Genomic DNA, 15,720 nt, shown 5'->3' with positions numbered 1-15,720 from the left:
CGAACTCCGCCCGATCCAGGGCTCGGACTCGGGCTAAGTCTCGGAAGACGGCGAACTCCGCCCGACCCAGGGCTCGGACTCGGGCTAAGTCTTGGAAGACGGCGAACTCCACTCCGCCCGACCCAGGGCTCGGACTCGGGCTAAGTCCCAGAAGACGACGATCTCCGCCTCGCCCGACCCAGGGCTCGGACTTGGGCTCGGCCCCAGAAGACGACGAACTCCGCTTCGCCCAACCCCAGGGCTCGGACTCCGCCCCGGCACCAGCCGGCGATCTCCGCCTCGCCCGAACCTAGGGCTCGGACCCGACCTCGGCCACGGAAGACAGACTCGACCTCGGCTTCGGAGGAGCTTCCACATCGCCCAACCTAGGGCGCAGACCAGCCACGTCAACAGGAGGCGCCATCATCACCCTACCCCGAGCTGACTCGGGCCGCAGGGAACAAGACCGACGTCCCATCTGGCTCACCCCGCCAGATAGGCAATGATAGCGCCCTGCATACTCTGTGACGACGGCGGCTCTCAGCCCCCTTACGGAAGCAAGAGGACGTCAGCAAGGATTCAACCGCTCCGACAGCTGTCCCTCCGCCAGGCTCCATCGCTCCTCCGACGGCCACGACATCACACCAGCTGGGTGCCAAAATCTCTCCGGCTGCCACAACGGCATGTACTTAGGGCGCTAGCTCTCCTCCACTAGACACGTAGCACTCTGCTACACCCCCCATTGTACACCTGGATCCTCTCCTTGCGCCTATAAAAGGGAGGACCAGGGCCCTCTTAGAGAGGGTTGGCCGCGCGGGGACGAGGACGAGACACGCGCTCGCTTGAAGCCGCTCGCTCCCTCTCCCGCGTGGACGCTTGTAACCCCCTACTGCAAGCGCATCCGACCTAGGCGCGGGACGAACACGAAGGCCGCGGGATTCCCACCTCTCTCACGCCGGTCTCCGGCCGCCTCGCTCTCCCCCCTTCGCGCTCGCCCTCGCGCTCGACCCATCTGGGCTGGGGCACGCGGCGACATTCACTCGTCGGCTCAGGGACCCCCGGTCTCGGAACGCCGATAATATCCCACGCATCGGGAGGTTTCTAAAACATGCTAATAAATATAACTGCACGATGAATGACCTCCACACATATATTAACGACACCATACTCAACAATCAGAAAAAAATTGCACTACTGCTCATTCAACGGCACGAGTTCATAGTAGTGATGCTACACCTTCTGGGTGGTACATCTATGCATGCAAGCACGGGTTGATCGTACCGTTGATCAACAACAGAGGACTATTAATTAGCTAGATCGATGAACACGTACGTACAAAACATGTGTGATGAACACGTACGTACAAAAGATGTGTGCTCGCTCGTGTGTTATCCTGAACAAACGATGGAGATCGACACCACACATGTAGACGATGTGAAGCCAAGTAAATATACAAGTGTCATCACGCCAGCTTTAGCGCGACTTGTCGCGGATTACCGACACATAAGCCAGTCATAAGCCAGCCAGGCGAGGATGTGATTAGGATCGGGGTGTCACAAGTGCGCCCGCCCCCACAGGTCAGCACCATCGGAGGACGGAAAGGCAAAACTCTATCTCTCTCTCAACACCGATCCGTAATTTAGCGAACCAACAGAGACCCTCTCCTCATCATATTACTTAGATATATAGTTCTTGAAAAACACTAAACACTTTCCAAGTTAGTCTAGCGCTAAACTGAAACATATATAAAAATTGTTCTAGCTTTTTTCTAAGGCAAGGTTCTGGCGATTGATCGATGATCGACAAGCTAAGGGGGTGTTTGGTTTCTAGGGACTAATGTTTAGTCCCTTCATTTTATTCCTTTTTAGTCTATAAATTGCTAAGTATAGAAACTAAAATAAAGTTTTAGTTTCTATATTTGATAATTTTGGAACTAAAATAGAATAAAATGTAGGGACTAAACATTAGTCCCTACAAACCAAACACCCCCTAAATATATTAGTTCAGAGTTACTAATATGCATGTCAATAAATCAGTGAGCTAGATTACCTTGGCGTGGCCAGAGACCCAGAGTAGAGAAGAGGGCGGCGGGAACCAAGGGTCGACGATGAACACGGACCGAGGCCGGGGCCGGTAGCGTGGGGGCGCGGCGCGAGGCGTGGGCGCGCGCTGGTGCGTTGGGCGAGTGCGGAGCGTGGGAGAGGCCGGCGAGCGGCGGCGTGGGCCACGGGCTGTTTCTAGCGAGCAACGGCGTGAGGCGGTGGCGACGTGGCGGACGTGGGAGCGCGGTGTGGTGTTAGTGAGCAAGTGAGAGAGAAGGAAACAATCGGAGGATATATAAAACTTATTTGGCCAGTGTCCGTGATCTGGCATTTAATAAATAGTTTTTATTATTTAAAAATAAGATTTGTCGAGTGATCTAGATTTGACATGCATATTACCTGACAAGCTAGTCGCTCGGCTGGCACGCTATCAAAGCACGACGGATTGGCTGGTCCTATTCCCAGCAGTTCCTACTTTGGTTTGGAACATTTCAGATAATATAGAGAGGAGGGAGACTAGTCTAAATCGATTTTTCTATCGTTTCTTCGAAACCTCGCTTACGTTTCACTTCCCTGGACTGGTCTCGCTGCTAAGGGAGAAGGAGACCTCTGTCGGAGCAAGCTAAAGAACCCACTTTAGATCGTCGATTTTAGGTAAGGCACTCGATCAAGCCTATACATCCGGGAATTTCGCTCCAAACCAAAGACGACTTGCTTTGCTGCATTTCTGGCTTTACTTTATTTTTTTTGGCGAAAGAAAGGCCATATGATCTACTTTCTGGTGCCGGTGACACTCATCAAATAATTTTTTATTTTTTAAAAAATCAACTTCGTCGAGTGTTCTATGATAAACACTCAGCAAAGATTTGAACTGAGTGTCTACCCGTGACAATCGGTAACGTATATTTTTATTTTTTTTCTTTTTTCAACCAAACCTTTTTAATATGTTTCTACACTATCTAAACTTACATGTTGCATTTTGGCACAGTTACCAAAGTGTTTGTTATAACTATTATATTTAGTTTGTTTAATTGAATTTATTCAGATAATTTAGAGTTGAACTGTAAGTCACTCGAAATATAGAAAATGGTGAATGTAAAAATTATATTCATGTTATTTAGCATAAGGTACGACCTATTTTAGGAATAGATATGAATTTTCGAGCACCATATTCACGAAACATGAACGTGAACTTGCGATTTAATTATTTTAAAATTGTATAAAACACAAATAAATTCAGAAAATCATGAAACTTGTCAACATGTCATGATATCATATATATATATATATATATGAGACTCTGATAAAAACCTGACACTGTTTTATGAAATTATCACACACTATATGTAGAAATCTATTTGATTTTCACATTAAAATTATAAAACTTCAACGGAGACATGAAATCTCTAGTTTGCGAGCACATGAAGCACTCTGTCTCCAGCCCATAGAAATTTTCCGGTGTGTTGACCCCGGCTTTTACCGGTTTGGAGGCTGGATGCAATTATATACGCAACCCGTCGGCCCCTCTGCTTGTTTACTTCCCCACCCCACCCACCCCCCAGGGCAATATCTCCTTTTTAAAGGCGTGTATAGCTAGAAAGGTGCACTCCATTAGCATCGTCACCAAGATCTTGGGATATGTTGGGAGTTTAGTTTAGGACAGACGCGACGAGTGAAGGCGTGAAGCCATATGTTTCATCGCTATACCCTCCATACAAAATTATAAAATATTGTACTAGCTATCTCTGTTCACAAATATATAATTTTTTTCAATCATTTGTCTTATTCAAAATATTTATTAAAAATATAAAATTTTAAGTCAAACATAAACCATCGTAAGTAATAAAACAAATCACAAAAAATAATAACTCTTTTTTTTTGAATATGACGACGAGTGATATAATTTTTAAAAATGTCAACGATGTCATATATTTATGAATAGATGAAGTATTTTTTAAAGAGACGTGTCATCTAAATTTTATCAAATCTATAATAATATGTGCTATGATAATAAAGGTACGATAATAATGTACCCATGACTGAGAAAGCAGGTGCATGCTACTGGAAAGAGAAATATTGTGCGATCTTTTTTTTAATTACACATGCGTGGACTGGTGTCATTGGTCACGGTATAACAATCAGCTAGCATGCATGCCCCGCACGCTAACCTAGCTGACGTGACAACATAGTATGTACTTATCTCCGTACACTCCCGCGTCCGTTTTTTTTGGTGGGTGGGGGGTAAAATTGCTGGTCCCGTTCCCGTCCCGGTGTTGGGTCGGTGTCACGCAGTACAGTAGGCCCCGGTCCCGGACTGCTGCCTGCTGGTGTGTGACCCGGCCGGGCCGGGCTAGCTCGTGCGTGCCGGAGGTGGGACCTGACCGGCTGTGTCCGTGGCGCGCGATCGGTTGGTTGCAGCAGCCAGCAGGTGACACTGGGAAGCATCATGCGACAGCCGCGCGTTTCTGTGCGTGCGATCTAGGGCTGTTTGGTTTACGGCTAACTGTGCCACACTTTAACTAAGGTTAGTCGTCCGAATTGAAGAACTAACCTTAGGCAGAAAAGTTAAGTAAAGTGTGACAAGTTAGGTAGTAAACCAAACAGGCCTAGATCGCACGTACCGAAAACGCGCGGCTGTCGCATGATGCTTCCCAGTATTTGTAGGACAGCTTTAATTATTTAGAGTGTGTTTGTTTCCCTCTAAAAACTAGTTTAGGTACTTCAGTATTGATCTTAATCCACATGTATTGAAATGGATTGAAGCATAACTTAAATTAATTTACACTAAAATTCAGCTCAATACATATAAATTGATGTAAATTAATACAAGAGTACCCAAATAAATCATAAGGCTTTCTTTGGATATTATAGTATTGATCCCAATCCATATACGTGGGATGGATTAGGGTGTAAATTAGTTTAAGTTACACCACAATCCACTTCAATACATATGGATTGTGGTCAATACTAGAGTAATCGAACTAGGCCTAAGGGTGTGTTTGGTTGAGAAGTAAGGGAGAATAGAGTGGATCCAATCTTGAAAACAAGATGTTTGGTTTCTAACGGAAAGGGGTGGAGCGGCTCTGAAAGTCTATATATGACAAATATTTGGGATGTTCCCGCTCTACCTAAACGCCGGATTTGAGCGCTCTCGTGGATGTGAGCACTCCCCTTCCTCTTCTCCCCTCCACACTTGTATGACTCTCCACACAAACAATGAACGGAGCAGCTCCGTTCTATTCTACTCTGCAACCAAACAGAAAATTGAGCTGTTCCATTCTAATTGTCAAACACAAAATAAAATGACTCAATTCTCAGAAACTGAAATGGAGCCACTCCATTCCAATTGATTCCCCAGCCAAATGCATCATAAATTATATAAGTTAAATTATGGCAGAAGGCTAGAAGGGTAAAATATCACTTCAGGATTACAAATAATAAGCTACTATTGGATAACTTATTTTAGCTTATTTGTGATCATAAAATGATATTTTAACCTCCTACTCTTCCACTATAATTGAACTTATATAATTTAGGAGAGAAACAAACATGACCTTAATTCCTTGACAAGTGTTTTTAGCTGAAACTTCTCCTGGGTTTAGGTAGGCATATAATAATTGGGAGAGAGAGAAATGTCGTGAAGAACTAGATTTTACCTCGCGCCGTTACGAAACGGCATTGCCACTGGTCGTCGTCGTCGTCGATCGATCGCACCCAGCTGGAGACGGAAAAGGCTGGGCAGGCGTAAGACCGGACCGATCCATCACAGAAAAAGCATTAGGGTTGTACAACACATAGAAAGCGGGCTATCTCTTCCCAAATACTGGCTGGCAGTCCGTGGGGGTGATGAGGCAAACAAACCAAACCAAACGACGCAGATGATAGTGCGCCCAGAAAGGCTCACGGGATCCTGTTTCATCGGTCTCCGCACCACCAACAAAGCATACCCCCTAGCCCAGCCCTACACGTATATACTACTGTTGCACACACTTGGATCGGAGACGCAGATGATGCCGTGGCCACTCTCTCTCTCTCCACCACCGCCGGCTGCCGTGCCCGTGGTCCGTCCGTCCGTGGCTATCCTCCTGACTGCAGTGGACCGGACCGGATCGCTTGCGCCCCCGACAGCCGCTTACATGAGCCCATAAAATACGGCTTTTCTAATGCTACTCCCACGGCTCGCTTTCTTTTCTGAATTAATTATTGCTGCGTTGCACGCACTCTCTAGTATCCTCTCCTCTTCCTCGACCTCATCCGCTTTAGGGCATGTACAGTGGAGAGACACCAAAACGGTTCTCCAAGCACATGAGACAACTAAGAGACTCTATTGTACAATGGAGTGTCTATAGACGTAGTCTATTAATAAATACAGAATTAAATGTATTTGTATAGCATCAGATCGATAGAACAGACGACAAATTCGTACAGTGGGAAGTGAGGCGTCTGTTGTTACTTGGTTTACGAGCCAGAGGCGTCTCTTCACGGAGAGACGGCTCTAAGATTTTTTTGCAAATAACCCCCTAAAACACCTTAAGAGCCCACACATTAAACACCACTGTACATGCCCTTATTCCAAAAAAAAAATAAAAAAGGAACTGGGCTGGGCGCACCGGCGGGCAGCCTGCCAGAGTCTCCTGCCAGTCCACGCCGCACGGCACTGTGGCGACGCGGGCGAACTCAACTCGCAGTCTCGCGTCTATCCAGCCGCACACGCGCACACACACGCTGCTGAATGCTGATGCCGCTTCGCCCCTCCGCCGTCTCGCTTAAATGCCCAGGCCTAATCATTCCCACCCCCAGTCCCTCTGCCCTCTCTCTCTCTCTCTCTCTCTCTCCGTGCCCCCCAGGCCCTCCTCCCAGGCTCCCAGCCCCCCTCCCGTCCCTCTCTCTGTCTCTCTCCACGCACCATGGCGATCTCCGAGCTCGGGTGAGCTGACAAGGTGGGCGTCCCGTACCTAGTACCGCTGCCTGCCTCGGGTGAACGAGCGTCGGTTCGGCTCGGTGCAGAATGCGGCCGATTTGAGCGAGGACGGGAGGGGCGCGATGGATGCGGGTTCGGGCGGATTCGCGAGGAGGCTCTAGAGGAGGTTAGGTTTCGGCCCCGGCCCCGGCCCGGCTGTGGGAGATGAGCTCCTCGTCCGCGGCCAGCATCGGGCAGCAGCCGCCGGAGGAAGGTGCGTCGGTGCCTGCCTGCCTGCCTAGCTAGGTTTCGCTTCCCTGTGCACCGCTGTTGGCTCGGAATCGATTCGTTTTTTTGCTGATGCTGGCCGGCCGCTGCGCTGTGCGTGACGTGCAGAGAAGAAGTGCCTCAACTCGGAGCTGTGGCACGCGTGCGCCGGCCCGCTCGTCTGCCTCCCCACCGTCGCCACGCGCGTCGTCTACTTCCCGCAGGGCCACAGCGAGCAGGTGAGTCAAACTCCGTCTCCCTCGCTGCTGCTGCTGCGGGGCTACCAGCCCACGGTACACAACCTGCATAGCAATAGCAATAGCATAACTCGTGGCTGTTTCCCGTGCCTCACCTCGTCGGTTGCGTTCGCTTTGATCGCTCTCGCTTGCCTACGTTTCTGCCTAAGCTCATAATGCGTCTCGGCGCGTGTAAAGGTGGCGGCGTCGACGAACAAGGAGGTGGACGGGCACATCCCCAACTACCCCAACCTGCCGCCGCAGCTGATCTGCCAGCTGCACGATGTCACAATGCATGTGCGCGGTTTTCTCCCTCCAAAATTCCTTAGATGTCGTCCGCCCGCTCCGTTCCTCTACCTGCGGGCGCCAAGCTAAAAAGCTCGAATATATATATACATGCAGGCGGATGTGGAGACGGATGAAGTGTACGCGCAGATGACGCTGCAGCCGCTCAACCCAGTAAGGCACCCGGGGTTTTGGATGCTTCTCCGTCTCCGTCGTCGCTGTTTTGTTGACTTCTTATGCTGTGTCGGCTCGGCTGCGTTCCCTTCCCCCTGGCCCTCTGTGTGTGCAGCAAGAGCAGAACGACCCGTACCTGCCTGCGGAGATGGGAATCATGAGCAAGCAGCCGACGAACTACTTCTGCAAGACGCTGACTGCGAGCGACACCAGCACGCACGGCGGGTTCTCTGTGCCCCGTCGCGCGGCCGAGCGTGTCTTCCCCCCACTGGTGTGATGAGTGTGTATTTTGGGTGGCGTTTCTTTTGTTCAGCTGCATGCTGGGTTGTTTGGTTTGCTGTTGCAAATAACAGGTGGTATAGTGTGGTTTGTAGGATTTCACACAGCAGCCTCCAGCACAGGAGCTTATTGCACGGGATATTCATGATGTCGAGTGGAAGTTCAGGCATATCTTCCGAGGCAAGTTCCACAAAATCCATAACCGACACTCTTTAAACTTTTTTTCTTTCTTTTTCGAAAATCTTGAATGAAATGCTGTCATCAGTTGTTAGCCATTTTATTTTTTGATTAATTATATTATCAAGGTATTACCTAGTGTGTTATTTCCGAGCAGTTTAAGCGAAAAATACCACTTCATGTGACTATTTAGTAAGTACAACCAAGGGCATACAAACTACAAAAGCGAAGACATTAATTTGGATAGTACATTGAGACCTTTGCACTTTTAGTATGCCAGGATAGTGCGGTACTGGATTAAGTTTAAGTTGCCACGTCTCAACTGACAGGAAAATTTCCCCAGATAGATGTTCCTGAATCCGTAGGAGTTAGGTGCTCCAGAATTGCACATGGGCCTCTGGATGTACTGACGTGCATTACTTCTCAGTAGAGTACTAGTGTACCACACCCTGGTTCTTTTCTTATGTCTTGTTAAAAGACCTAACCTTGCACAGTGTTTTAGTTTGTTTGTGGGTGATTTGTCAGTCCATAACATACTTCGTATCCCCCAGTAAATGATAAACTTTGATTACAAGCATCAATGGCACTCATGAATGAGGACCCATCTGCTATACTGCTGTCAGTGTTCTAGCTAGGTCTTGCTTGGCTAGCTGTTTTGGTGTTGGCGCCAGCTTTGCAGTGGCGGACCTAGGATTTTTATATAGGGTGTGCCGCAACAAAATTTTCATGTAGAATTCTATCTAATGTACATATAATTTCATAGTAAATTTGGTAAACAATTTAATATATAGATATAAAGTTTAACACTCAATAAATAACCATGAAAATTGCATACATTAAACATAAAATTGCAATAATACTACTTATGTGGCCTGCGCTTTCTCAACGCCATAAATAATGGTAGTTACTACAAAAATAATGGTAGTGAATCAATAATCAATAAGACAAAAATCAATAGTAGGGGGCGTGATGTTTCTGCGCACCTGTACTGTACGGCTGTACGCGGGAAGGGCACCTCTGTCTCCGTGCGAGCGCTGGTGAGGGCACGGCCGCAGGCGGTAGGCGTCGGCTTTCGGCAGCGGGAGCAGAGTACCAGATCAAGCAAGATCGCCATAATTTCCAATTTCCAGCCGCCAGCGCATTCCACTTTCTAGCCGCCAGCGCCAGGAACTGAGGAACCCTGGAAGTTGGAACGGCCGTGCACTCGCCAGGAAGTCAAGAACTGAGAAGCCGTGTCGAACGATTGAAACTGGGAGATGTTGGATCGTTGGAACGGCCCAACGACGCACAGGATGGCCATGTGGGGTCCCTGGTGGGCCTGGCTTAGGGTGTGCCAGGGCCAACCCGGACCCCCCTGTAGGTCCGCCACTGCAGCTTTGGTGCCAGTTTTTGTACAGTGTTTTCTCTTTTCGTCTAATATATTGGAATGGCAATTCTTTTGTCTTTCCCTTTCAAAAAATCTGCTATACTGGTTATGAAATGGGGCTGACAGCTCTTCTGTCGTTGTTGCTGACAGATTGAATGATTTAACATCAATGTTGCTAGCTTTTCACTAAATAGGCTTCTTTTCACAGGCCAGCCCAAAAGACACCTGCTGACTACTGGCTGGAGTGTGTTTGTCAGTGCTAAGAGACTTGTTGCTGGAGATTCTGTGCTATTCATATGGTTTGTTCCATTGCTTCAATGCCGTACCACTTAAAATTTGATGACGAGTAGGACTTACCCTTTCCCCAACTAATTTAGGAATGAGAAAAACCAGCTTCTGCTTGGAATCAGACGCGCCAGCCGTCCACAGACTGTGATGCCCTCTTCTGTTCTTTCGAGTGACAGCATGCACATTGGGCTCCTTGCAGCAGCAGCTCATGCTGCTGCAACAAACAGCCGTTTCACAATTTTCTTTAATCCTAGGTAATTTGAACTGTTTGATTAGCAAATGACAATTATATGTTTCCTATGTTCCATTGATTCAAAAAATGTGCTTGCAGGGCAAGTCCATCAGAATTTGTTATACCCCTTTCGAAATACATCAAGGCAGTTTTTCACACGCGGATATCAGTTGGGATGCGATTCAGGATGTTGTTTGAGACAGAGGAATCTAGTGTCCGCAGGTGAGGCGGCAGTACCAAAATTTTCTTCTTACTCTTCGCAAAAGAACATATGTCCATGAGACTTGCAGTTTTATGCTCAAGAATTGCAAAAAAATCTAATAAATAGGGTATTAAAATAATTGCAGGTACATGGGGACAATAACTGAAGTGAGTGATGCTGACCCAGTGCGTTGGCCTAGTTCCTATTGGAGATCAGTGAAGGTAAGAGTTTTTTCTTCATTTTTCTTGTTAGCTGTCTTCTTGGTTCCCTCTATGATTTTAATCTTCTTTTGCATGGTGGTTCGTAATCCTCATTTCAAATTGTTAGCGGGTTCGAAGCAGCCTCTCCGCAATTGCGGGGGATAAGGCTTGCCTCGGTTTATCCCTTTCCTAGACCCCACTAATGTGGAAGCCTCCGGCACTGGGTCTGCACTATTTACTCGCTTAATTCCTGTTTCATGTTTTTGTTCTTATTTTCTTCTGATCCACTCGTCTGGTTTTCAAGCAAATAATTTTGTGACTTATATCACGTTCAGATATTTTGCACTACCCAGATTTTCATTCTTTGGCAAGAGAATAAATTTCTATTGTGAAATATTTTCTCTTTCCCCCCAACAGAACTCCTTGTTCTCCTTTATGTCACAAGCTCATAAAATCATAATAACCTCTACCGTCTTACACATTGGGTTACTCTCGTCATTCTTTCAGACTGAATAATTTTGATACCACAAAGTGTCCCCTAACCACTATGTCACTGATATTATTAGCACAGGTTGGCTGGGATGAATCAACAGCAGGAGAAAGGCCACCTAGAGTTTCTCTGTGGGAAATTGAGCCACTGACAACCTTTCCTATGTATCCATCCCTCTTCCCACTGCGAGTTAAGCATCCATGGTATTCAGGAGTTGCTGCTCTTCATGGTACACTTCAAATACTCATGCTTGTTGCTATCACGCTGAGTGCAGCACCTCTGGTGTTGTGGCTATTTACATGCGTTATTTCTGTTACTGCTACAAAGTAGGTACTCATAGCGCTGCCAGATTACACTGAAAGCAGCCAGCAAGAACAATAGTTTTTTTTTTTGGAGTAGAAGCCTGTTTATATCAGCTACTAGGGAAAAAAGTTACATAGATGCTTTTAGATCCAACAATTGGCTCAGGAAACTTGATATGATGATGAGTTGTTGACCTCAGCCGAAGTAATCTGGCAGTTCAGTGACTGAGGTTTTGTTATTTCCATCTTGCTTCAATGGAAACTAGAAGTAAAACTGCTGTACAACTAAAATATGGATATCTTCCAAGGGCCTGTTTGGACCCACAGAGATAGTAGTTTGCTGCTAATATTAGCTCCTTTGGATACAAACAGGCCTAGCTAATACTTAAGTTTATTGTTAGTTGAATACCCAACTAACATATATTTTACTAGTTGAACCAAACTAGCTAGTAGCAGGTAATATTAGCTAAAAAAGGACGGACCAGTGCCCGGAGGCTCCCACTTTGTGTGGGTCATGGGGAAGGACAGGACCAAAACATCTATGCCAAATTGGCAGCATTGAGGGAGGCACCATGGTAGAACGTGCTATTTCATTTATTTGCTGAAGCTTTTCATTTATGTGTTAGACAACTTGTGTCATTATTGTCATTGCCTTTCATTCTGTTATTATGCCTTTATTGATTGTAATATTACACTTAAGATGACAGCAATGCTTTGATGTGGCTGAGAGGAGTTGCTGGTGAAGGGGGCTTTCAGTCTTTAAACTTCCAGTCACCTGGTGTAGGTTCCTGGGGACAACAGAGACTCCATCCATCCTTACTTAGCAATGACCATGATCAGTATCAAGCAGTGGTTGCTGCCGCAGCTGCTTCCCAGTCGGATGGTTATCTGAAGCAGCAATTCCTACACCTTCAACAACCTATGCAGTCCCCACAGGAACAGTGCAATCTCAATCCGCTGTTGCAGCAGCAAATACTACAGCAAGGGAGCCAACAGCAGATGGTTAGTCCTGATGCTCAAAATATCCAGTCCGTGCTCAACCCAAATGCTATTCAGCAGCAGCTCCAACAATTCCAGCAGATGCAGCATGCTCATAATGACCAGAAGCAGAAGATTCAACCAGATCAGCCGTACCAAGTTCCTAGCAGTGCGGTTCTCTCGAGTCCAACATCATTACCAAGCCATTTGCGGGAAAAATTTGGCTTTTCTGATCCTAATGTCAACTCTTCCAGCTTCATCAGCTCTAGCAGCAACGAGAATATGCTGGAATCAAACTTCCTTCAGGGAAGCTCAAAATCTGTGGATTTGTCTAGATTCAACCAACCTGTAGTTAGCGAGCAGCAGCAGCAACAGGCATGGAAGCAAAAGTTTATTTGCTCACAATCGATGTCTTTTGGGGGCTCGGTTTCACTTAACTCACCCACTACCAAAGATGGTCCTGTTGACAACAAAATTGGTCGTGATGTGCAGAACCAGACCCTTTTTAGCCCTCAAGTTGACTCTTCCTCCCTACTGTACAATATGGTACCTAATTTGACCTCAAATGTTGCGGATAATAATATATCAACGATTCCCTCTGGATCAACATATCTGCAAAGTCCAATGTATGGTTGTCTGGATGACTCTTCTGGTTTATTGCAAAATACAGGAGAGAATGATCCGACAACTAGAACATTCGTTAAGGTGAGTGTAATTGAGTCTACTAAAAACTAATATAAGCCCCTCCTCATGTAACCATCTTATTAAATTCAGGTTTACAAGTCAGGATCGGTGGGGAGATCCTTGGACATCACCCGGTTCTCTAATTATGCTGAACTTCGAGAGGAACTGGGTCAGATGTTCGGCATTAAGGGTCAGTTGGATGACCCTGATAGATCAGGCTGGCAGCTTGTATTTGTCGACAGGGAGAACGATGTGCTTCTCCTTGGAGACGACCCGTGGGAGTAAGATACCATCACTAGAATTCTATTTTCAATTTGTGATTTCTCAGTAGTATGCACATTTGAATTTGTCATAAATCTTCATCACTAGAATTCTATTTTCAATTTGTGATTTCTCAGTAGTATGCGCATTTGAATTTGTCATAAATATTTAAAATTCATTAGAAAAAAAAAACAACGCAGCATAGTTTCCACTTTCATACTAAGTTGATTTTTTTTGCTTCTTTTGCATGGGAAGTTTTTTTTACTCAAAGTGTCCATTAGCCTTGTTAATATCTATTTTGGCTTGCATTTGAAAGGACCTACATGTTATTTTCAAACTGTTCAATGGCTCCTCGTGATCTCAAACAGACCTACATGTGTTTGATTCTGCCATGCATCTATTGTATGCGTTCAAGTTACAAAACGATGAATTCATAGCCTTTGATTTATGATACTTCAATACTGAAATGGTCATTTTTTTTACTTCGATACAAAATATAGCTTACTTGTAATATGGATTGATGTTTCAAGTTTATGTAAAGTGATGCATGTAACATATAAATCTTAGTATGTGCATCATTATGCATGCCAGTTGTAGATCCGCCTGAAACTGAGCTTGCTCACACAATGCAGGTCATTTGTGAATAGTGTATGGTACATCAAAATACTTTCACCTGAGGATGTGCATAAGATGGGAAAGCCAGGAAACGATCCACGCTACCTATCTTAAATTGATACCCAGAGCTCTTTCGGGTAACCTTTGTGTCCCTTTCTTTTATTATAGTACACACCTGCTTCTCCAATTGTGATTTGATGTTGGTATAGTTATTTTTTCTTGATTAATTTAGTTGCTGTGTTATTATGTCAGCAAGTTTATGTGAGTTAATAGGTATGACACAGTTATCCAATTAAATGGTCTTGTCTGGAGAAGCCCGTTCAATGTTAACCCAAACGTGCATGCCATAGAGCTAACTGATATATGATGACTTTCCATGATATCTTCCTGGTGGAAGAATAGCTGTATATGTTGTGAAACAGTTCCCCCATTACTGAAGAAATGACGAGTGTTTCCTGGCAGATTGATAATGTCAGTCAGAGTCATTATATGATATTCTTAAACCTTAACACTATGGATTCACTATAAGAAATTATTTATTTTTATTGCATGAAGCTGAATTGCAGATAAAACCATTGTGATTAAGTAGTAACTAAAATTTGTGTGGATTTTACCTGAAAAAAAACAAGCTAATGATTTCTTGTAGCTAAGCAGATGATGAAGTTGTAGTACTTAGGAAGCCATTCTGGACAGATGACTTCCATCTTGATTATGAAAGCTAAACAGGTTAGAAGTACACTAGAATTTTCAGGAATAGTAACTGGTTAGGAGAAACGAACAAGTGGATATATCAGATCATATATTTGGGGATTACTGAAAATTGATTGTCAGTAAAAATGTTAAGTACGGCTGGACTTTGCTGAGAAATCCAGTCCACATATTGTTTGGTTGATTTTCAATCTGAGGAATTGAGGGGCATGTTGGCTCGTATGAGATAAATCCCCCAATTTGCTCCTAATCCCCTCGGATTGGAGCTAATCGAACAAGCTCTAATTGAGTAAAAAAAACAAATTCTCTGGTAATTGTTGACTTATGTGTGGGTGAGTGGGGGGTGGGGTGGGCGGCTGATTTTATGTCATCAAAAAAAACTTTGAACAAAATGGTAAAAGTGCCAGCCATGCTGTTGACTTAACACTGCAGCGTGATCCTAATATTTTGTTTAGGGCTTGTTCGTTTCTGTCGGATTGCACCCGGAATCGTTCCAGCTACTTAAGGTTTATATAAATTAGAGAAACAATCCGGTTAGGAATCGTTCCGACCCACCAATCCGACACAAACGAACAAGCCCTTAGTTTGTTCTGTGCACTTGTTTTCCCCTCAATAGGGGTGACTCTCCTCCCTGGCTTACCTTCGTGACATTTTGGCTCGGTTACAACTACAGGCTCCCGTGACGATTCTGTGGCACACTGTAGCACTGTCCATGGCGGTCCGGTGTGCTGTGCTCCCATGTTCGCTGGTGTCACCTCTAGCATGTACACCGTGCGCGTCTTCAGAACTCCCCCGTTACTTGTATCCGGTGCAGGCCACCGCTCTGGACTGATATCTTGTAGGTTCCACTTAGGAATCAGTATCAGCGACTCTATCCTAGTTGGTTTGTAGCTCGCACGGCACTCGTTCTTGTGTCGCATCGAAATCTTCAGGCTAAATGCTTAGTTGAAACTGTTCCCGTGATTCTTAAGCTATCTATGTATTTGAGGATTCCCCGGCATGCTTTCGACGATGAACTGCAATAATCTGAATGCAGGAGGATTGTTTGAATGCTA

At 45.5% G+C, this 15,720-nt stretch overlaps 1 protein-coding gene across 2 annotated transcripts; it reads left to right on the top strand.

The window, feature by feature from the left end:
- The first annotated feature begins 6,635 nt into the window (after positions 1–6,635).
- Positions 6,636–15,720, top strand: LOC100382863 (uncharacterized). 2 transcript variants are annotated; one of them, XM_008663932.3, is made up of 15 exons: positions 6,636–7,195; positions 7,318–7,427; positions 7,623–7,721; positions 7,827–7,883; positions 7,999–8,154; positions 8,258–8,342; positions 9,914–10,004; positions 10,083–10,247; positions 10,325–10,447; positions 10,573–10,648; positions 11,199–11,346; positions 12,204–13,102; positions 13,172–13,362; positions 13,975–14,094; positions 15,339–15,720. In XM_008663932.3, the coding sequence occupies exons 1-14, from the start codon at positions 7,147–7,149 to the stop codon at positions 14,069–14,071; spliced, it is 2,346 nt and encodes a 781-aa protein (XP_008662154.1). In that variant the 5' UTR covers positions 6,636–7,146; the 3' UTR covers positions 14,072–14,094; positions 15,339–15,720. The 2 variants fall into 2 exon arrangements, with proteins under 2 accessions (XP_008662154.1, NP_001348616.1); NM_001361687.1 differs by having other exon boundaries at positions 6,879–7,195; positions 12,120–13,102; positions 15,339–15,713.

This window comes from Zea mays, chromosome 10 (genome assembly GCF_902167145.1).
Source record: "Zea mays cultivar B73 chromosome 10, Zm-B73-REFERENCE-NAM-5.0, whole genome shotgun sequence".
Classification (NCBI taxonomy): Eukaryota; Viridiplantae; Streptophyta; class Magnoliopsida; order Poales; family Poaceae; genus Zea; species Zea mays.
The sequence above is the reverse complement of the archived record's forward strand: the minus strand, read 5'-3'. Positions and strand labels throughout refer to the sequence as shown.

Bases quoted from the DNA above. Each gene is read 5' to 3' on its own strand.
- LOC100382863 (NM_001361687.1), top strand. From the start codon at position 7,147: ATGAGCTCCTCGTCCGCGGCCAGCATCGGGCAGCAGCCGCCGGAGGAA. The intron at 7,428-7,622 runs GTGAGTCAAACT...GCGCGTGTAAAG, and splicing joins CGCAGGGCCACAGCGAGCAG to GTGGCGGCGTCGACGAACAA. The intron at 11,347-12,119 runs GTACACTTCAAA...ATTACACTTAAG, and splicing joins AGGAGTTGCTGCTCTTCATG to ATGACAGCAATGCTTTGATG.